Source organism: Notothenia coriiceps, unplaced genomic scaffold (genome assembly GCF_000735185.1).
Source record: "Notothenia coriiceps isolate Sejong01 unplaced genomic scaffold, NC01 NC01_scaffold00010978, whole genome shotgun sequence".
NCBI classification, from domain to species: Eukaryota; Metazoa; Chordata; class Actinopteri; order Perciformes; family Nototheniidae; genus Notothenia; species Notothenia coriiceps.
Window position 1 is genome coordinate 328 of NW_011343679.1, and position 23703 is coordinate 24030.

General features: G+C 41.7%; 2 protein-coding genes across 2 annotated transcripts; one reads left to right on the forward strand and one right to left on the reverse strand.

The window, feature by feature from the left end:
* Positions 1-551: 551 nt before the first annotated feature.
* Positions 552-15007, reverse strand: LOC104946378 (1-phosphatidylinositol 4,5-bisphosphate phosphodiesterase beta-4; the record flags this gene model as incomplete). Its single annotated transcript, XM_010772204.1, has 23 exons — positions 14931-15007; positions 13923-13982; positions 10880-11023; positions 9736-9815; positions 9561-9614; positions 9387-9468; positions 9189-9289; positions 8675-8732; positions 7647-7755; positions 7034-7244; positions 6820-6913; positions 6550-6629; positions 6367-6451; positions 6163-6253; positions 5977-6072; positions 5717-5856; positions 5411-5506; positions 5145-5289; positions 4896-4980; positions 3859-4077; positions 2766-2868; positions 2247-2411; positions 552-756 (listed from the first exon to the last, which is right to left on the reverse strand). Coding segments are annotated over exons 1-23 (2554 nt in total), but the record flags the coding sequence as incomplete, so codon positions are not given.
* A 2301-nt stretch (positions 15008-17308) lies between these two features.
* On the forward strand, positions 17309-23526 carry LOC104946379 (trichohyalin-like; the record flags this gene model as incomplete). The annotated part of the gene is made up of 7 exons (XM_010772205.1): positions 17309-17329; positions 18392-18925; positions 19711-19818; positions 19906-20204; positions 21906-22056; positions 23127-23246; positions 23394-23526. Coding segments are annotated over exons 1-7 (1366 nt in total), but the record flags the coding sequence as incomplete, so codon positions are not given.
* Positions 23527-23703: the final 177 nt, after the last annotated feature.

The window sequence follows — 23703 nt, forward strand, 5'->3', positions numbered from 1 at the left end:
AGGGTTGCATTAAGTTAAATTGTCAAATGGTTGCTTGTTCAAATGATTGATTGAAGAGAATATCAGAGCAGAAGGACATAAGCTCATCTACAGTAGATGGTGGTTTATTGGGGACAGAGGTGGAGCACTTTTATCACAAAGTACCTGATCAGCAAATAGGGAGAAAGTAAGGAGGGGGCAGTAAGAGCAATGTATGATCCTTAAATGAGGCAAACACTCCTCAGTAAAACTAATTTCAATTGAATGCCAAAATAGGAAAGCCAGTTTGAGTTTAGCTAGAGTAAAGGCAGTTATTGATCTTGTGCAGGTAACGCCAAATATATTCAGAATATGTGACCTTGTTTTTAAAGTATAGATATGAGAACCTCTGAATATCACCTGCCCAGTATTGTAAGTATAATTGCATTGTTTGGGACTTCGCGTGAAAGTTCTACGAGTAAGAGATAGCTTACCATTCCAAATAAACCTAGAAAGACTTACATCTGCATTTACTGAACACCTCTGAGAATAAAGCAATCTACATTAAGATTTTGTATGCGTGTTTTCCTCACCTCCAAAGCCGTCGGGCACGTATGTCTTGAGGATGATTTGGCAGAAGATGGTGGGCAACGACAGGGGCTTGTTGCCCTCGTTCCTCAGCGAGATGTGACGGTAGCCAGCCTGCAGGCCGTCCAGAGGCAGGATGCGCTGACCAATCAGCTTGTTGTTGTCGTCGTAAACGGCAATGCGCAGGACCGCCAGATCGGGTAAGATCACCTAGGAGGGAGGGATTTAGGGAAATGGAGGTTGGGAGGAAGAAGATGGGGAGGTGAAGAGATGTGAGGACAAAAAGTGTTACAGAAAATAAAAGTCACAGTTAGGGTTGTACATTCAAATCAAGTTTTATTTATATAGCACATTTATAAACGATTTTTGGTCGAGCCAAAGTGCTGTACATATAATAAAAATAGCCTACAGTAGAGACACTTTACAGCAAATACAACAGAACAGATTGTTCAGAATATCAGTATGAGAAAAAACGACATCCTCTATCCTTAGATTACACTTACATTATCCATTTGGATCTCCTAAATACATTCTGGTGTAAAAATAAGTTAAAAATAAACTATTCTGAGCCATTGGAGTTAAACAGTCTCTGTTTTAAGCTAAAGCGGAAATGGCATCATTAAAGGNGGGGGGGGGGGGGGGGGGTCAAGGAGGACACTGCAGGGGACGGTCACAGTGTGAAACGGGGAAAAAGGCATGAGTGCAGCGACACAGCATATCTGACTACTGACAAGACCATCTCCACAGCTAGTGCACACGCAGGGAGTACCTCTTGTGTGCATGTGTTTGTATGTGTTTGTATGTGTGTGTGTGTAAATTGTGTCTGGGATGAGCTTGTGTGCACACCCTTGCAAAAATGGAGGGAGAGTCTGACTGGCCTTGTTTGTGGAGATAAGTGAAAGGAGGATGATTAATACCCAGACGGAGAGGGAGCTAAGAGATAAGATGGAAGAATACTCACTATCGATGAATGGGTAGAAGCACCTGCTTGTGTTTACGTGTGTATTATGCAAATGTGGCCTTGCTGATGTACAGTATGCGAGTGCTGCTGGTGTGTGTTGCTGGCTCTGAGTCATCCCGACAGTCGTGTGTTTAGGTGCATGAGGAAGGTATGGCAGTATTTGAGGGCATTTGTAGATGTGAGAAACGAGTCCTGCCAGCACCTCTGCTTGTGATGCCCCTCTGATAGCACTGTGTGTGTGTGTGTGTGTGTGTGTGTGTGTGTGTGTGTGTGTGTGTGTGTGTGTGTGTGTGTGTGTGTGTCTGTGTGTGTGTGTGTGTGAGCACAGCAGCACTGCGGCAGGCTGTGATTGATGGTGTGTGTTAGGAAGCTGGAGTCACAGTCATGGCTGAGAGACTCCTCATTCTGCTGAGAGCAGCACTATTACCAACACTCTTTCGCTCACTATCCCTGATCCTTCTCCTTTGTCCTCCCCTTTTCTCTTCTTTCCACCTAAATGGTTTTATTTCCGTTAGTTTTTCCTTTATTCTTGAATCACTCCCTCCGTCTTGCCTTCCTCCTCTCATCTTTACTCTTGCTAGAACTGACATCTTACTGTATATTTGTCTTCATCCCCTATTTCCTTGTGACGACACGGTGCTGGAAATAGTGCAGCACATTTGTTTTACCTCACTGTGTCTGTTATCTCTCCCCCCTCTGCTCCCTCATTGGCCAGCAAGCCCTTTCCCCTTCTCACTACCTTTCTGAAGACGAAGGGCTCCTCGTTGTAGAGAGGGTTCAGTCCGTTGTTCATCACCATGCGGGTGCGGAACTCCTTCCGGATGGTGTCCGTCGGCAGCCCGTACATGTCCACCTCAACGTACGTGCCAATTTTCTTGTCTGACAGGAACTGTCCAGAGAACACCTTAAGTAAAACATTAAAAATAGGACATCATTAGGAACATTGATTTGGCAGACATGGATTTCACAAGATCACTATAGAAGTAGTAACTATTGACTTTGAATTATTTAACATTATGTGGTACATTCTAGTACCATCTACTAATGTTTCAAAATTGTAAGTAGAGATGTGTGTTTTAAACAAACTACTCCTCCCCCCTAGATTTTAATCCTACAACAAAACCAAGCCTCAAATGGACCCTTGTATAAATATGAGTATTTTATATGGATACGTTTTATAAAAAAGTACTGTAGTTTTCTTTATTATTTATAGGGTTGAACAGTTCTCCTAGACGAGTACAGGGTCCCATGGACTGACCTGAACACTGCAGGTTGCTGCGATGACTCCGTCCACAGGCGTCTCTGAGAAAGGGTCAAACATCCTGTCTGACCGCCGCATGAAGTCAGGCTTCAGCAGGTACCTGATGACACAACATCAATCCACCTTTTAGATCACATGTTGAAACACTGGAATGAAACACAACATCCTAATAACAATATACTCTTAATAGTTTCTACAATTATTTTAATTTAGGCCCTAAAACAATGTATTGGGAATAAGGAGGTACTTAAGGTGTGTGTGTGTGTGTGTGTGTGTGTGTGTGTGTGTGTGTCTGTGTGTGTGTGTGTGTGTGTGTGTGTGTGTGTGTGTGTGTGTGTGTGTGTGTGTGTGTGTGTGTGTGTGTGTGTGTGTGTGTTTGTGTGTAGGTTCACACATGCATAACCTAATGCTGCAAAATGACGTGCAAACCATTTGCAGAGCCTGTAAACCAAAATCTGTTGTTCCCACGAGTGAGTATGGTTCACAAGTGTGTATGGTTAGGGAAGACAGTTAATTGCAAAGGGGGTGCATGATTTAGATTTATGTCACAGTATGCTGACATACTTTATTTGCCTGATCTTGTATTTAGTCGGTTGTTTTTATAAAGCAAAAAGTACATCAAGAAATAGCACTATGGTTTCCCTAAACAAAAAGCTTATGAAGGTATTTGTGACTAAGCACAGACTCGAGGAGGTTGGTCAGTGTCTGGAATAACATGGTGCCGCGTAAATGTGGTATCCATTGTATTGGAAGTAGAAAGTTCCAGCACAGATCTCTAAAAGACCTTGGCCTATACTTAAAAGTCATCAGGAAAAAAATGCTTATTTTGTAATGTAGAACGGAACATTTTAAACAATGTAATCCAAACGGATTCATCTTTGTAAAGTCCAAATGTTCTAATTGTTCTTGGCATGTGTATATTTGGATGTATGCTATGACTGGGGCAGTGAGGCTTGTTTATCAGTGACTCCATGTTTATCACAAAGAAGATGCTCTCTGTGTGCTGTATGAATATGAAAGGTCAGAAGTTCACTGCATGCTGCACTTTCTCTTGGATCAGAAGGTCAAATGAGTGCTTGCATTTGGTTACACATGTGTGCTTGGAGGATGTTTGTGCTGTATGTGGATTACTTGATATGGGGGTGTGTGTGAGGCCAGAGGTCCCATGTTGTGTGCTGTGGTACCTGGGGTCTGGAAGTTGAGTGAGACCATCTGGCAGCCTGCGTTCCAGAAGATCTGAGGCATGTAATTACTGGAGTCCACCCGGCCCCCTTTGGGGTAGATACGGCTCATCTGACGCTTGTTGTAGCTGCATGGACGCTCAGGAATTTATTTTTTATATTTTTAAAGAGAGAGCATGTGTGTTCCTGCACATGTGTGGGTATGCATCGGAGTGTGTGTGCGTCAAACAGACTGCAGGACTATTTTTAGTGTGAACAGCTTGGGTCAAGCCTTCCCATTGGAGCGAGAGAGAGAGAGAGGCAGTTTATGTGTGTACGTTTGTGTCAAGCCAAGTCACACTGGCCTCTGGAGGCCTGCGGTTCTTTTCCAAGAGCAGAGTGGAAACTCATTTGGCTAAAAAACATCCATTCTGACCTGCCTTTCAGCTCTCATTTAGGTGACCTCAATCTATCATTTAAAAACTGTAGATTTATCAGAAAGCTACATACGGCTTAGCACAAATAGCAGATAGACACAGGTAGCAGCTAAAGAACCACATTTTCCCCATAGGATTTGCTAGAGACCTCAAAATGATGATTTATTAACAAGGCGTGCAGACAAATGAATAATCATGTTGCTTAAAAATTGGAAGATGTTTAAATAAGCTAATGTTAGCAAGCAGTTTGATATCTGTGTAAGCTGATAAGCTAATGTCACATGTTATTTCTGCTGCCCCTAAGTGACCAAAAACATCAGCCATGTTTAAAGCATTTTGTTCAGATTTTGGTGAAGTGGCCATAGTAAGGATGCCTTCACTTTCAGTCACCTTGGATATTCACTATGGTAAAAAAATATTTCCTTAATTGAATAAGATGAGTGCTGTAGCAATTTGACAATACCACTTCTTATGTCATAAAGCAATTATAATGCTCAGATAAATGCAGCACAGCTGAGGCCAAAGGATACTTGACAAACTCGATGGCGTTGGTCTTCAGATAGCCCAAACCCACAGACTCGTTGAATGACGACATGTTATGGTGAATGTTCCTTTCTGAAAGACACAACAAAGGGAATAGAAAGTGCTTTTGACATTTTGCTTTTTACCAGAGCAGCACATAGAAATAAACCACACAAATATACTGAAAATAACCCATCTTTTAATGTACAAGAAGCAGGACTGCAGTAGAAACACCAATAGAGGAAGTCCAAGCTCACCCTCCGCCACGTCAAAACTCTGGAACTTGACGGGCTGTGCGTAGTTGACCATGGCTGAGAGCCACGGGTGGATGTTAGTGGTGGCTCCTACATAGGTGTACTGAGCTATCAGAGCCTCCTCAGAGTCCTCCGCTTCTTCTGCAACCTGCGCAGGAGAGGGACATACACAAACACCCGTTACACACAATCACATACACACACAAACTTAAAAATGGATTGGTTTGATATATGAGTGTGACAAAGTGTAGCAGCAGTCATGTGCTCACCTTTTTGTTATTGTCTTGGTCAGATGCTTCTGAGATATCTGTGGCGTCTGTTGCTTCTGTGGCTTCAGACATCTCCGTCACTTCATCGTCCGGCACCTGGAAACACAGACAGCGCTCCATAATATGTTTCTTTATAATATCAATGTCCATTCTTAATTAAGACTTATTTAATGGATATTACCCAATTATATAAACACAATAAGTTGTAGTTGCTTCGGTCAAGTTTCTGATAGAAGCAACCCTTTAGATTTCTGGCAGTGTAAATAGTTAATGTGAGCAATTCAGTTGTTAACAGTGACATCCCACCTTCTTGGTACTGTTGCTGAGGGTGTTCTCCTTCTTGGAGCTGACAGCGTTGCTCTGGGAAACACTGTTGGCCTCTTTCTCAGTGGTTGCCTCTGACAGACTGCTGGGGGCCTCAGAATTTAACTCAACCTCCTTTTCTCCTGCACACAAACAAACAATGAGACACAGACGTTTATTCTATGATAACGTTTCCTGTTGTGTACATGTCAGCTTAAACCCTTCTTATCACGCACACACACACACACACACACTCAGCTGACCATTCTCTGTTTCCTCTTCAATCTCCTCTCCCATAATGATGGCAGGTGTGTTGGTCTCTCCTGCCTCCATGTGTTTCTTAAAGGCCTCTAGCTGTTCTGTATGACAAACAAACACACATGCGTTAATTAAACAAAACACTGATAAACAGACGTTAGAAAAGTCAGCAGGCTAAGTTGTGTACGTACTCTGTTCCACTTCAGGTTTCAAGCGTTTGTTTTTGATGAGGATTTTACGTTTGAGTTCACCTGGAGAGGGTAAGGGGCGACCAGATTCAATCTGCCCAAGATAACATAAAAAACATAAACATTAAAACATAGATAAATCATATATATCATCCCAATGGATTTGACTGATTTGGTGAGACTTTTTGAATCAAAGAGAGTATCTACCGGGTAGTTTTCCAGAGGCTGTTTGAGGAGGAACTCGCCAAAGGTGTCATCGCAATACTTGGCCATCTTGTACTGCTGTGGTTTACTGCAGAGACACACAGAAGAGCATGGGGTCAACCTACTGTATCTATAAAAAATGACATAATTGTTGCGTAATAACACCTTTGCTTACGGTAGACATACCTGCAATGATTTTCAAAGGACAAAATAACAGGGTAGTCTGAGGTCACAAATGCTGTTTCCTTGATGGCTTGGATAACATCCTGTTGGAAGAGGAAGAAGGATAAAAACAATAAAGGGGAGAAGGAGAAGAGAGCAACGCTTTGATATATGTAATATCATAGGCTCAGCACAAGAGGGCAGGCAAGCCCAATGCAATAACATAGAAGCAGCCAGAAAAAGAATGGGGAAGGGAACGGTGGTTTGCGTGTGTGCGTGTGCGTGTGTGTGTACCTTGAAAAGGATGTCCGTGCACATGGCCTTCCCATGAGTGATGATGGGCTCCTGGTCCTCTCCTTTACCGTCCCAGCAGTCCAGCTCCACACATCTGAAAGAGGGAGAGCAACAGGAACTGCATGAACCCACTGATGATGTACATTTCATGTAATATACATATATAAGAAGTTTAAACTGTGTTTGTTTGCATTAATTGAATAAGACTGCACACCTGCATCCAGACAGCAGGACTTGGCGGTACATCTCCACGGAGGACTTCCCTCCGAACTGTCGCCCAGTCAGGTAGGTGTTGTGGGACGAGCTGATAAAGTAATGGGCCAGCGGCTGATCCATTTCCTGATACAGCTGCAGCCGGTCCAAGAAAACGGGAGCGTTTTCGTCTGACATCAGGTACCGGCAGAATCCATCACTGGACATGTGACCTGCGGGATAGGGAACCGGGAAGTGTAAGGTAGTAAGAATGAAATGTAATTTTTTCTTAATACAATTTGAACAATTAGTGGTCGTTACAAAGAACTTTAATTTGTTTTACTTGGATTTAAAGTAACATTATTACTCTGATAGGCAGTATTAAAATCAAAAGTATTTGTGAATTATAGATTAAAGAAATTATGGATATGCATACATTTTCCTTTTAATTTTGTGCCAAGGAGGAGCACTATCAGTTCATTTTATGATTGTTGATATGTCAAAATGATAAGAGGCATTTTGACAGAACTATGCCAATAGTCTCATATAATATGCTGTAGTTTCAAAGGTACACAGGCAGATGGCAGCACAGCCTAAAAGATGTCCCCCTCCTGCTTCCCTTTGCCGCTCTCTACCTTTCTTCTTCAACTCGTCATCTCTCTCGTATTTCTCGACGATCTGCATTGCTCTCTTGGGGTCGTAGAACGGGAACAGGATCTCATTTAATCTAGGGTCACGCTGGTTCTGAGGAGCAACACGCACACACAGGGATTACATCACTGGCATATTATCTGTACGATCTTTCCACACAAAGTGGATCTAGCGCAAGAAACATCTTCCATTGACAAACAGGACAGGGGCCAACCAAATGCAACATGGGAAACGTACCATCAGTGCTCATTTCCTTATTTTGATTTATTAATATAAGTAAATCAAAATAGTTTATTTTAGTAACTTTTCTGGGCTTAAATGGAGAGCACTTAGGTATAAATAGGAGGAAACAAACACAATGTCATTTCTAAGATGTTCTAAAACAAAACAAGTGTTTGCTTAAAAAGGAAGGAAGTGGTATGTGATGCGGAGGTTGAAGGCAACTCTACTTTAAAAAAACAACAGCATCAAAACATCGTTATAATGTCAGTGCCCACACACACAGCCAGGTGGGAATTAATCCAAACAAAGCACTGGCTCTGTTGCTCATCGATGCGCAGGACTGGGCATGAAGCAGCAACACACAGCGGGGGGCCCGGGCAGGTAGGCATCCAAACACAAGAGCACGGCCACAGAAAACAGACACAGACAGCAGGAAACGAGACGAGCCGAGCCGGAAGCAACAGGACGGGAACCTCTACCCTCCTGTTGCCGTGGCAACACCAATCAGACACGAGGAGGAGAGCCGGGGTAGCCAGCACATGGGGGATTGGGATGAGGGCGGGAATGCAGAAAAGGGGAGCTGGTGGAAGTTGCCCTTGCAGGTTGACTGGAGGTTAAATACTTTGTGCACCTCATTAAAAAGGACTTTTCATTTAAGGGCTTTTAATGAGGGTCAGGGTCCGTGCAGCCGGGCTGGAGGGCAACTTCTAACCAGAGTGGGACGGGGCAGAGCAGGATGGGGTTGCAGCAAGCAAAACACAGAGAAGTTAATGAATGATAAAGAGCTTACTTCATTCAGAAAGCTGACTAACTGGTCTACAGTTAAATAATCAGTTTCTTTCCCATTGCTGCAAAGGAATTCATTAGAGAAACAAAATGTTATGCTTCTTAAAAATAGACACCCTCACAGTCATTCACACATTCAGTCAGTTAATATTAGAAAGCAGTCTTTATAAAAAGGGGGTCATACTTAAATGTTACACGTTTAGTAATAACATGTTAATAATCACTCGTATTTAACTGTGGAAGCAGGTTAGGCTGTCCAGACAAAGTTAGTGCAGCAGGCGCAGAAACATTTGTCCTGATTATTTCAAGTAAGATGCAGTAGCTCACAGTTGGGGAATATGTCATTGTTCTGTATCTGCAACTAACATGGGTATAGACAATGCTGGGGGGCTACAGTTAAGTTGCTTATTTGGACAAGTGGTCATCTTCTAGTATTAATTGTGAGGTAAAAAAATCAGTAAACATGATTACCAAGAAAACAGTGGGCAGGTTTAAAAAATAATAAAAAGCAGACTCACATTTTCTTGAAGAGTTCCTCTATGTCTGTGCGAGGGCAGATCTTCTGTGTGAGCGCGTAGAAAATGTCAAAGGTGAAATCTGAAGGTTCAATCTCATCGTTCTGTGGGAGATAAACAAGCCGTGAGAGATCTGCACCTCCAGATTAAAGTGTCACATATCATACGTCTGACCACTGCGGCCTTCAGCCAGTGTCTGACCTTTCCACTCGGAAGGCCGAGGTCCTTCAGAGCCTGAAAGATCCCCTTCTCCGTCTTTCCTGATGCAAAGGTTCGAGTAATGCTGTGAAAGAATCAGAGAGAAACACAGTGTGAGACAGATGAGAGTCACTGGGATGGCCAAATAATTGTACCAACTATCTAATTTATTCTTACCCTCTTACGGGAATTTTACCATTCACATTGGTCAGGAAGCACATTCTCATCCAACTAAATGAGACATGAAAAAAAAACAATTCGGATATTTCTCATACCAGAGTTGTACTTCGTAAAGTTTAGTGAAATCAAAAAACTAAAGTGCTAGAAGTGTTCTAATGTAAAATGCACTCACTGTTTCTTGAGGCAGGTCATTGGACAGACGTTGTTTGCCTTAAAGTTGTGAATCACTGACCTGAGACCCTCGATCCATTTCTGCAAAACAAACAAGCACCAGTGTTCAGGACAAACACTGTCAACACACTGACCATACACTCCCAGAGTATACATTGTGTTTAGAAGTGAGTGTCATGGGGGAAATAAACACAAGCAAATCAATTGCCTCTTAAATTCACACGCACACACAGACACGGTTGATGGCCTTGACACACACACACACACACACACACACACACACACACACACACACACACACACACACACACACACACACACACACACACACACACACACACACACACACACACACACACACACACACACACACACACACACACACACACACACTGATAGAACAAGGGATTCATTGTTTTCTGCCATTTCCTTGATTTTATGAAATGTAGTTTGTTTCTTTTCTCTTAATATGCTTATTATTACTTGGCATTTTTGAAAGATTTTCCGTTTTACATTCGTGCAAATAAAGCATAATAAATTAATCAGACAATCTCATCTGTTCCAAACTAAAATGAATTAATGAGTGAGAACAAGATGGATGGAGTGGCAGTCAGATTTCTCAAAGAGCTTTTTTTGTAGCTGAGTGCGAAGGAAATCAGAGGTAGAGTGAGATAGTAGACAAAGAGCGAGACAAAGAGGATGAGAAAATAACAGCAGAAGCAGGAGCACGGGGGTCTCAAAGGGAGATCGAGATGAGGTGAGACAGGGAGAAATGACTCATTCCAAATGTGTCTGTTTATCAGAGAGAACCAAGGCCGCGTAGGAGTTAGCATGTGAACCATTCACCTAGCAATTTGCTTTCTTTCTGAAGTAATCATTTGCTGTGTAAGGGTTCCATATGATGTGGAAGTGTTAAAGGAAAGTGTGGGTGAACTCAATGTGCTAGGCAGAGTTGATACCAGCTTTATTCCCAGAACATGTTTTTCTAACCAACAAAATCAAAACAAAATCACCTGAAAAAAAGACGGATTTGTCAAAGCAGCACTGACTTTTGATATGAGGAACATCAAACTAATTCTCCAGTTCTGCAGGTCATAGATATTGTATCATTTCACTTCTCCATTCATAAGAATGTTTGTATTTACCCTGGCTGTGTCCGGGCTCTCGGCCACCATGAACACGAAGTTGAGGTTGACCAGGTCTGTGCCGCTGCAGATGCAGATGATGCAGCCCTCTAAGTCCGACTCTGTCTTTCCAAGGGCCTCGAATGATGCCAAGATCTTGGGTTCCTGAGAAAAAGCGAAATCAAGAAGAGCGTCAAACAGATACAAATACATGCCTCAAAAGATGACAGCAAGAAACAGAAGCATCCCGAGAAAGGAACGGGGATGGAAACGGAAACAAGTGGTCTACAGTGATGTGTCTTCATTTGGACTAAGTGAGGTCCCTTAGTAGTGCACTGCCATATTGTGCACTGAAAACATTAGTGCAGTATGTGAATGTCTCAAAAACAGATGGTGTGCACTCACAGGAAGTGACGATCGCCGCTGTTAGCTAGCTAGCTACGATCCTTTGCAGTACTAAATCAATACAGATGGCTCAATTAACCCTATAAATGTATCGATGGCCTCTTTTTAACCCCATGATAGTGGTAGGTTCCTTAAATTGTGAAAAAAAACAACATGTATCACTTTTATTTGTACTGTGCTATGTTTACTGAAGCAACCGCAACAGCTACAAAATATTTTACTTCCTGTATGTAGCCAATATGGCAGCTGTTGGGTGGGAGAAGTATCCACTATCCACACTCAACTTTTAGACCGTTATGATTACTCATAGTGCACTGCCTTTTGCCATACTTTGCAAACTTATGAACAAAAAATATCAAACATAAGTAATTACGTTTTTTAATTGAGAAACAGTTCAGGTGTCACATAACCTCAGAAATGTAGAGAGGTATTGCATTTAAAGAAATCTAAGGGGATCTCTTATTCCGGTATCTTTGCAGTAAATAGTTACAAATGACAGAACACAATGGGGAAGAAGCTTAGAGAGAAGGCAGTTGAAATGTTTACTGCTATTGTAGAAAAGCCTCAGGAATATGAGGACCATGTCTGAGAGACATAAAGCTCTGTGTCAGCCAAAAAGGGATACAATGGACATTCATCATGGAGGACCAGATTACAATAATACATTCAAAAAACATCTCAGTGGCTCGATGCTTTGGATGTGTTTCACAGTCGTGGAAAGCAACACTTCAGACGCAACTTTACTTGAGTAGGTAGGAGAAGGTGAGCAGACGAGTGGTGAGCAACATGATGGAACTGACAGGAAGTAGCCAAGTATATTTGAGTGTAGTTTGGTTTAATTTCAGCCAAATACCAATCAACAATTAAGACAGATTGATAATTATCTTGTTTTTTTTAGCAATACAGTTGACAAATGTAGGGTAATGCAATGGTGGCTTCTGAATAGGTTTCTATTTGTTGGAAAAACAAATACAATCCTATGACACCTAAACATGATTTTCTGTCTTCTATGTCAGTGAGTTTTAATTTCTGTAATAACAAAATCGGGGGGAAATAAAGTGATTTGTATCGGGATTGAGCACACATCATAAAAGTGGGGAAGCTCATTTGAATGCACAACAAAAGAACAATAACGATAGGGAACAACACTATTATTGGTCCAAACTACACAAGTGTTGGCCTTTGTTTCTTATTTTCCTTACTCCACCAATAATCTCTAACAACAAAAAATATAGAAAACAACCACTGTACTTAGAAATAGAATCTCAATCGAATTTTAATGCATTTATAAGGGTTAAATAAAGGGTGAAAAGGCTTAATATCAACTATCTATATTTAATGCTGAAAAGTAAATGCACATATTACACTAGATACCATAATATATAACTATGTATACATTCTGACATTTAAAGACCTGAAGAAGAAGTTATTTCGCCAATAAAAGATCTCAACCAGGAAACCCAAGAAAATATTATCTCACTATCAATGAAACAGCACGACTCCTTCCTCTCATCTTTTCGGATTTCCACCATCATCGTCACCATGGCAGAGCGTAATGTATTTGTGTTAAATAATTGAATTAGCTGCAACAGGCAACAGGCTCTGCCGTTTGAAAACCCCAGCCAGCAATTACCCTGTGCCATTCATCTTCTGGTTCTCATTGGATTATCTGAAACAGCGCTCGGGGGCTCGTGTCCCCGCGTCAGCCTCCGAGGAGAAGCCCTGCTCTCGCTTGTGTGCGACTGACAGAACGGTATACGATGTTTTGAGCAAACAGGAGGAGCTGCCTGCAGGCTGTACAGTCTGTATACGTGCCCTTACACATGTACACACGCACACATGTACACACACACACGTCCACACGGGAGGGCTGGGCAAACAGACCCCCTCCTGCTGTCAACAATGCGTACACAACCCGGTAATACTTGTGTACACACCAGTGTCTCCTGTCAGCTGTTTGACTTTCAGTGGCTTGACAGGTTTGCATCCTAATTATCGGCAGGCGTCCGCACATGGGGATTCTCCTAACAGCTTTCATAATTCATCTATTCCGTATGATGCCAAACGCTACGACATAATAATTCATTAACTGCATGAAGCAATATTGAACATACAGGGAAACCATACAGGATTCTGTTTGTGGATTTGGCTCTATATCGGCTAAATAAATAACGAATGGTGCCAGCTGCTCTGAAAATACAGAAAAAAGCAGCGTGTCGGTTCATAATGGCTATTTCGAGATCAGTTTCTGATCACAAGGTAAGGGAAGGTAAGGGATCCCACAGTTTGTATTGTGTTCGCAATCAAAAAGCACCATTTCTAATAATTCCTCTAAAGCAAACACAAACATTCTGATACATACATCCTGGAGCTAAACCCAGCAAGGGTTGTATAAATATTGAGTTAAATATTTCATGTTTCTGCCTCTGGAGAATCTGGTAGAGAGAAGAGGTTTAACACACAGTCCCAGATCAGTCAGTGGATCGATAGACTTCTCTAATTAAAGCAGGGATAACATGACAGACGTGGGACTCCCCCTGCATTTGACTAGGAATGCCACTGCGAGCGAGCAGGAGACCGAACGCTGGGTGTGGTGGGCGGAGAGCGGGAATGTTGTACAAAACGGAAGCGAGGAAATTGTCTCTTCTCGAGGTCTCACCTTTGGGACGCCACCGACGCGAATGCTGTTGATGAGCGAACACTCGAGAACCTGGCCTTCCTGCAGGAGAGAGACACGGGAAGATGAAGAGGAAATAGGTAGAGGGAGACAGAGAGGGGTGAAATATTTAGAAACCAAGATGGATGGGTCACAGTGCTTTTTATTTGTTTGGCAATAATTTCTAATACACAGCGGCAACACCACAAGATGTGGGTTATTATGAGAAACATCTCCACATCTCCCCCTTAATCAAGTTTCCAATACTGATAACATTTTCCTCCTTTGTTTACTGCTTTCAAGATGGATATTACACATGGTTCAATTTTGGAAATCATTTGCGTTGAGACAGACTCCTGCATCACAACACAGGATAAGCAGGGGTAAAGAATGCATGAAAAGAGAAGCGGATGTTGACTATGATTGATTACCTATAATCTCCATTGGGTGATTGTAAAAGCAAATGGGCATGTAGTGAAAGCAACCGGCCAGATAGAGGAAAGGCAATCAATGTAACAGAATGCATTGGAACATAGTTATGACAAAAAAGAAAATTATAAGTATGGCCCAAATCTCTGATAGATGCAAATACAATTACATTTGAGTTTTGCGGCCTTGATAGGAACACATTATATTTGCCAAGGCGACAGTTTTAAATAATTTGTTTTCTTACTCAAATGAATTAAACAAAGAATAAAGTGAAATTCCTCTTGACAAACGTGTCTCTAGACGTCCGTAAAATCACATGTTGTACTACAATACCAGAATATACCAGTTTGCACTGTCCCTGTTAAATAAACTAATACAATAAATGCAGCTTACTCTGTTTATGAGTGGCAGGATTATGATGATGCTGATGTATGTGTTATGATTTTTTTTTCACATGGTCTGGAGTTTTCCAAGGGCCAAGAAAGGTTTGTCTCAGGGAAAAAAAGATTTCAATATGATAATAAACATGACTAAATCTAAATACTTTGAAGAGAATACACTTTCATGAGTCGTTGAGTTTACCTTCCCCTCACTCTTCCAGCAGATGAAAAAGCCAAACTCGTCCACCGTCATCTGACAGTTGGGCTCAAAGACGAACGGGTCCTGCAGAGGAAAAAAACAACATGTTTTATAAGAGACGAGGGCTTCATCAGTCACAGGGTTTTATTTGACATGGGGAGACATTAAACAGCCAACCTTTTAAAAACACACAGGGGTTACGCAACCAGACAAACAGGTGAAGCTAATCCTTCTTTTAAAAGAGGTACCTGACTGGCTGAAGACACACACACACACACATACACACACACACACACACACACACACACACACACACACACACACACACACACACACACACACACACACACACACACACACACAGACACACACACTCTCAAACACAGACACACACACACACACACACACACACACACACACACACACACACACACACACACACACACACACACACACACACACACACACACACACACACACACACACACACACACACACACACACACACAAGCACGTTGCGTGAGGAGAGGAAACCTATTGCCAGGGCAAACACAAATGTGTCGGCTATGAACTGTTCAATGCAAACATCATCTGGCTGGAACACAGAGCGGTGCTTTAGAGGGGAAAGTGAGGTGCATGTGTGTTTCTGCATGTGTGTGAGGGAGATTTAAAGTGTGTGCGCCCATCTATCAGCTCCTGTGCAACATGCAGCGGCCCTATTCTTCTCAACAGGAGTGTGAATGAATGGCCGTGTCAAAAAGCACTCAAACCACAGTTATAAAATATAAGAAAAGAATAGGAGACGGCTGCTGGGTCACTGACTGATATTAGTGGTAAAGAACAATGTGTCGTATTATGTTGCTTCAATGAGATACAATGCTGCAAATTGGATTGAGTTTGCTTTATTTGGCTACATCTTGTTATCGAAAACCACCATCTTCTTTGCATCAAGGAAATGGTGAGCCTGCTGTGAGTGCAGCTAAAAGCTTGCCTCTCTTAATTCTGAAATGGGACTGAAAGAGGTTTATGAAAGATAATGTCACAGACTGTTTAGAACATACAGACGGCGGCTGTTACACTATCAGACAACTGGTTCTTGTAAAACTATACGGTTTATGGGAACACTCAGTGCTTCCTCACAAATAGGAGCAATGGGTGGATGTGGATGGATACGAGTTATGGTGGTCCAGCTCCCTTTTAATACAACTACATTCTTTTCTAAGTGCCTTGGTAAGTGCAGCAAGACCAGGTTATTCGGTTTTAGAAGAAAGAAAGCATCTAGATGTGATACACACAATCGTGGAATGTGAAACATTCACACACATCCTATCTGAGACACACGTTATTGTACATATAAACATTCCCATTAGCATTTCATAAACTATATTAATATGAGCCATTGGATGGGTGATGAAACAGGAAGTGCTCTGACCAAATGGAGCCCAGCAGTAAATGACTTACAGAATGGATTATTAATTATAATGCAAAAACACATTACTCTTATTATATCTTTCCTTATTTTGTTATATATCCTCATTTTGGTTTAAAAGCTTTGTTTCGTTTTAAGTGAATAATATCTTATGTCTGATACATTTCGAGCAATCATCATGAAGCAAAGAGAGAAAAAGTAGTCTGATGCTGTCGGTATATTATATTTTCAGTGCCTCACGATTCTGACCTGTTTTTCTCTGCCTTCATTAACGACCTGTCAATATGAGGCCGTTCTGTCTCCATGGAGGCAAAAAAACAGACAGATCTTAAGTAATGATTTCCAATCATGGAGACAATGACACACACATGCACACACACGAGAAATCCACTCGGCTGTCAGCATGACTGATCACTAAAGATCTCTTTGACCTTTGAACTTGCTACCTCTGGTCATGTTAATGAGGGAAACCCTTCAGAAAGATCTCACTCTAAGATGAACACTAATTAACTGTTGGAAATCTATAGCTTATCCATAAGCCTCCTCCAGTGCTTTCTCCAGGTTAGCTTGACGCAACACAACAAGAAAATGTAAGGAAAATATGAAAAAGGACACAGGCTCAGTTCAAAGAGGGACACAATATCACTACATGATCTTATAAAGAGTCCTTGTAAGATATTTTTTAACAGGACATAAATAACTATGTGTAGCACTGAGAGAGCTTTTGCAATGATAGGGATCCCCAATAAAGCTTTATAATGGATTGAAAAATATGTAGGAACACACACACAGACACACTAACACACCTGCACATTGCCTGTCTCTACAATCTGACACTCAGTAGAAAAAGGATTTGTGGAAAAGATCCATGCTGTTCAGCATATTTGTGCCTGTGTGTGTGTATGTATGTGTGTGTGTGTCCTTATGAGAGTGACTGATAAAGAGCACGTCTATGTCAGTGGGAGGACTTGGCGTACGTAATTTCAATCGAAGCAGATGTCCCCTGCAGGCTTTGTATTTGCCTGGCAACAGAGCAACAGCTATTCACTCACACACTCACACAGAAAGAAAGACAGTTCATAACATGGGCTAACATTAGCTACTGGTTTACAAATAAAACACCTATTTTGTGACTAAATAAAGGACTGTACAATTTTCTACTTCCACACACTAAACTGGGGAGACGGGCAAGAGTTGACGTCAATGTGATTTTAACCTTTAAAGGTCTCCTATCATGCAAAATGCACCTTTGATGTCTTGTATGCATACATATGTGTCCCCGGTGTGTAAGGAGACTCACAAAGTGTCCGAAAACAAAGCCCTCTCTCTTTTCCTCCGTACCCAAATCTATAAAAACGGGAGTAGAACGGAGCTGATCCAGATTTGCGTCCGATATGACGTAATATTGGAAATGTGGGCTGGTTTTACACCCACGGCCCTATCAGAAACGTTGCTATCAGAAACAATGAGCGACGTGTTTTGGAAGTAATATGGTCTTTGTGTACATTAGCAAGCATCGCTAACACTCAGAGCTAAGCTGTAGGCTACTGGAGAGAGTATGTGTAAAAAATCAGGATAAAAAAAGGTACTCACCTTGTGGTAAACCCGCAAGAGAAAAAGCATTTGAGATAATGTTTCAGAAATAATCCTTGATGTGGTTTGGAATATGCCGTTTAATCACGGCAGCCTTTAGCTGAGTATCTCGGTAAAATTCTGAGCAGGCATTAGCTCCCCCTCCTCTTTTTATTTTATTTTATTCAATTTTTGAAAAGCTACTGACCCAGAATCAGCACTTCTCTAACAGGGCTGAAATAGAGGGGTATGAGGCATGGCTAGAATGGGTGATCTGTTTGGTATTTTGAGCAAAACACGTCATAGATATGTTTTTTATAAATAGTTATATATCTGAGACCTATAATATATCTCTAAGAATGGTATAATAGGAAAGCCTTAATGAAGAGCTGCTGTATTGAAAAGGATTGTACAGTTTTGCTTGATAAAGTGGCCATTGAGCGTATGTTGTTTGTGTTGACAGCATGCTGAGGCGCTGTCCAGCCTGCGCTCTGAGATGGTGAGGGCCCAGACGGAGGAGCTGCGTCGAATCCAAAAACATGCAGACGACGAGAGGGACAAACTGCAGAAGGAGGTAGAAAAAGAGAGAGAAACCGTACAGAAGGAAAGGGAACAAGAAAAGAATAAGTTTGAGAAGGACAGAAACAGACTGCTAAGAGAGAGGGAGGAGGAGAGGGAAGAGGTGGAAGGGATCAAAGAACGTCTGAAGAGAGAGAAGGACGAAGAGGTGGACCGGCAGAGGAAGGAACTGGAGGTCGAGAGGGTTCGCGTTCGCTCGCAGTTGGACAAGAACATTGAACAGGTGGAGGCGGAGAGGGCCAATGTGCAGCAGAAGCTGGAGGAGGAGAAGAAGAGATTGGTGGAGAAGGCTGAGGAGGACAGGAAGCGTTTGAAGGAGCAGGTGCGGAAGGCGATAGAGGAGGTGATGAGGAGGCACGCGGCCGAACTCCACAGCGTCCAAGAAGCTCTGAGCTCAGAGAGGAAGACCAACCAAGAGGTCAGCGTCCCTCACTCATAATGGGGGGAGGTTCACTTAATTGTTTTTGTCTGAGCATTTAAAGAGCAGGAAGAGGAACCAGTAGTAAAAGTAGACATTGTTCCTATTGTGTAGTGATTTCAAAAATGTCAAAACAGCCTGCTGTGTAACTGTGGCTGCCAGCTCCTATCGGCTTAATTATTTCAGTTTCAGTATGATTTGGGGTTTAAATACTTACTATACAAGGACATCGCTGTAAGAAATATGTTTTTTCTTCATCGTCTGACACAGTTGCAACATATTACAAAAACAATCGTAGAAACTCTGTTAAGCGTTCACAGAAATAATTAGGTTACGCCTTGGTGACCCCATGTTAGCTGCATGTCATAGGCGTATAACGATAACGAGGTCAACAACAAAGTGAATCATTTGTATTTTAGAGGGGCTTAAGAAATAACATCTTAAATTAATTAGCAAGCAAAAAGCAAAGATCTGAAAAATCAAAACAATGTGTGTAGCTTTAAGGTTTTTACTTTCATGTACTATATTGTAGATATCACAACTCCTTCACCACTGGTTTGAAAGAGCAGCCTTAATGAATATTTTTAAAGTGTTTAAATGTAGAAATATAATGAGATTTTATCGCATAATTGCCTGCTCTGTGAGCCTTTTGTTAATGTGAACTTCATCATGACAATTTAATAATTAGGCCTAGTAATAAGAAGGTGATAGTATAGTTGGGTTAAAGTGCTATAAAGGAGATAAGTTGTGAATGTAATAATGGTGATGACACATTTTCTTGGAAGGTGTGTTTACGTTTGGATGAACAGAGGAGGAACGCTGAGGAGCTACGCAACGAGCTGGAGAGGGACAGAGAGGAGCTGAGGACAAAACTGAAAGATGCCTCCAATGAGGTCAGAGGTTAAATTATACAAAATGAGCATTTCTACCAGTGAAATAATGTGTGATAATATGTAAAATCAAAGCTCCTCTGCTCTCAGACCTGTAGGCTGCAGTCAGCGTTCGAACATCAAGACAAGAAAGAAAATGGGGCCCCTGAAGCTGCAGCCTCGTGTGGACCGCAGTGCTCTCGTCAGGAGGAAGAGCTCCATCAGACCCGGAGTCGTCTGGCACGGACGCAGGAGGAGGGAGAGAGGCAGCGGGACAGGCAGCAGAGAGAGATGGCCTCCCTGAGAGCTGACAAACACCGGCTGGAGGAGAAAGTCCTGGAGCAGAGCCGACTGAACACGGAGAGGAGTCTTCTCGACCAGAGCCAGCGGCAGACTGAGGACCGGATCAGGTAACAGAACAAACAGCAACCTGCCAGATCTGCTTAGGCTTACATTACAAAGCCTCGGCTCGGATTGTAATCCCCCCTGTCATCCTGTTAAAGAGCACTGGGGAAGATCAAAGTTGAGAAGCAAATCATTTCTATCGTGGCTCATAACAAACAGCAGCCGGCTGTCCTATTTTAAAATGGGCAAGCAAAATTCAGAAAGATACGTAATTGGCAGGGAGTGTGTGGATCCCCCAGAAACAAATTGTAATTCAAAACAACTGCCTTCACCACTTAACCACTTGGAGTTAATCAAGACACAGCCACGTGGTTTAGCCTATATTAGTTAGATTGAGGGTGCCATGAAAACTGACATACCTCATATTGAAATTAACCAGGCACGAAAACAGCCAACTATTTCATCCACCTACTTTGCAAACGTCTTGTTTTCACCGCTTAATAATCCTGTCTGATCATTCAATTAACGTTAGGGGAGCTGTCTGGCAAAGTTAGCAAACAAACACTGACTACAAATTAGTTCAGCATTCACACAACACCACAGAGACACCACAACACCACAAAGCTCATATAAAGTTTAGCTAGTGTCAGTGTGTCAACAGGGTTCATTCAACATGTGAAACTATCTTTTTCTATGTTATATTTTCACTGATGATGATCACAGTTAAGCTAAAGTCAACAATCAGCGACAGGTTTAGCTTGTTTTAGTCCGTTTTATTAATGATCATTGGAAAAGGCTGCTTAAATATAATCATCTATTTGCATGGATTATGATGATGTGACAATCACTGATTTAGAAGAAATAACCATTTCCCCCAGGTGGTAAATTGGTGCATACCATTAGGGTATCAGGTTCAAGGGTCAGTGGTTCAATCTCCTGCCCTGCAGTTAACACGTTGAAGTGTTGACCCCAAATTGCTGTCTATGGTATTGAAGTGTTTGCTTTGGATTAGAGCGTAAACTAAATGTAATGTAATGCATTAGCACATCTTGCTCCATTGCTCGGGTGCCAATGCCTGCAGCATCTTTTCCTCTCTTACATTTGATCATTTTAATTAGAATGAGCTTTATCGACAGGTAATATGTTTTACCAGTAAAACACATGACTAGAAATAAGCTGCAGTGATAAAAATGATTCATGTTGATAAAAACAACAGTGTCAGTACATAAGTGAAAATTAAATCAATACCACAATCCAATATAAACTCTAGATATAATGGTTTTCACAATTTGGCAATTATTCCTGTCTTGTCTCATATCATGATTCAACACATCTTCTGTTTCATTACTGTATAAACAGGCTGTAAACAGCAATTCCTTTTATTTGAATTGGTGTAATTCATCTAAAATAACCTTTAACATGCAGGTTTCCCCTCTTATAAACGTATGGCATCATTATTGTTGTCTATTCTTTAAAAATAGAAACATGACTTTCCTGTTTTTGGGTCTTTTCCATTCAAAGGCACACAAGACCTGAGAATAAGATGTTTCTACTCCAGATTTACTTATTGCTTAATATGAAACAGAAAACAAGGTTTTGTCAAATTAAACCTATGAAGGAAAGTGAGAAATAATTAGGTTACTACCACATTTATGAAGCCTGAAACTTAATCGTTAGAAGCCCCAAACAGTGAGAATAACAAGAAGAAATAAGTAGAACGTTTGCATGTAGGTTAACTCACTTCTGGTTGTGATGCGCGCCTGCAGGGCAGAGTGTGAGGATCGTCTCAGAGCGGAGTTCAGGATCGAGATGAATGCCGCCGTGGCAGAGAGCGAACAGAGGTGGCAGAACAAAGAGCAGGAGCTGCAGAGCCAGATATCTGAGCAGCAGAATCAGCTGAGCGAGCTGAAGTCAAAGGTGTGATCCCTCTTCAAAGTACCTTCCGACATGCTGATTTCTCTCTCCTAAAATGATCTCATTATAGCTTGATACGCAGACTGGGTTGCTGTTTAGTTAATAGTTAATCGTTTTAGTATCTGAAAGAAGAGATAAAGATCTGGACAGTAAACCTGAGGTCTGCCACTGTTCCAGACTGGCATTGGAAGGTTCTTAAAACCAGATTAACTAAAGTTATCCAGTTTGATCCACTAAATGTTTTTTTGATAAAGCCAAGTTTGCTGCTTAGTTGTGGACCGACAAAGAAATATACCTATTAGGATTTATCTGAGCCGAGTATGCTGTTTTTGAAATGCTTGTTATGGCCAAACAACTATTCAAAACCAACAGATAATTATAAAGCTGGAACAAGCTAATTATTTGGCAATTTTTTGCCAATTAATCTTCTGACAATCATTTAATATACCACATGTTAAGGGTCAGAGATGATTCTTCACCTTTAGTTGCCTTCAAAATTATCTTTATTGTATTTATCTTGGGTTATACTTTTATTGCCTGACCAATCAAATGTGTCAAACTCCACATATTAGATTTAGTAGTAATGATAAATGCTTCCTGTGAAAGCTGTTGTATAAAATTACTTCTGTAATTCTGAGAAAATAACTCTGACCATATCACCTTGGTGTCTGAAAGTCTGCTAGGTGACGCTTTAAAGATATAGGAGTTTACCAGAGAGGAAGGGTCTACCACTCTTCCTGCTTTTATCCTGAATATGTGGGATCCAGTGTTTTGAAGCCCTGCTTCAGAATAAAAGTATGGATATTTGAGTTGCATCAATTGAACTGTTCTCCAACTTAATGGAAGTGCAAATACTAAATTGCTAGAGGACTCTTTTAATTAGTTCCATAAGTCTATTTTGTGTGCACAATGAAGTGAGTTATTTATTTATTTTAATAAAGCTTGTTTGAGTCTGCAAATTCTTAAACAAAAGCAGCTTCTTGCATTTAATTCCAAATTTATCAATTCAGGATTACTGCACACACACAAGAGCCTTAAAAATCCTTTGCTCACAATTTTTCTTGCCAACACAGGCGGAGCAAGAGAAGGAGTGTCCGGGAGAAAATTGCCATGGCAACCCTGAAATTGACAGGCTTAGAAAAGAGGTCCAAGACACCAAGGAGATAAACAAGAAACTGAGGGATCTGCTGCAGGTACACTCAAATCATTTCTCTGTGATGAATAATTAAACAGCCCTGATGAAAGCGCTGCAGTGAAGAGGCACCGTAATATTCTCCTACCAGAGTGTGCGTTTCTCTTAATGTTAGCGAGGGGCTTCTGTAACAAACGATGTGTTACAGGAGCCCCAAACCCAGACTTCAGGAGAGGAGAGGCACAGTCACGCCAAGGCTCTGCAGGCGTTAGAGAGACAGGCGAAAGAAGATCTGCTGTCTGAGAGGAACAGACTGCAGACAATGCACCACCTGGAGCTAGGTATAACACACACACACACACACACACACACACACACACACACACACACACACACACACACACACACACACACACACACACACACACACACACAGACGACGACGACCGACGGACCGACCGACCGACCGACCGACCGACCGACCGACCGACCGACCGACCAACCAACCAAACCAACCA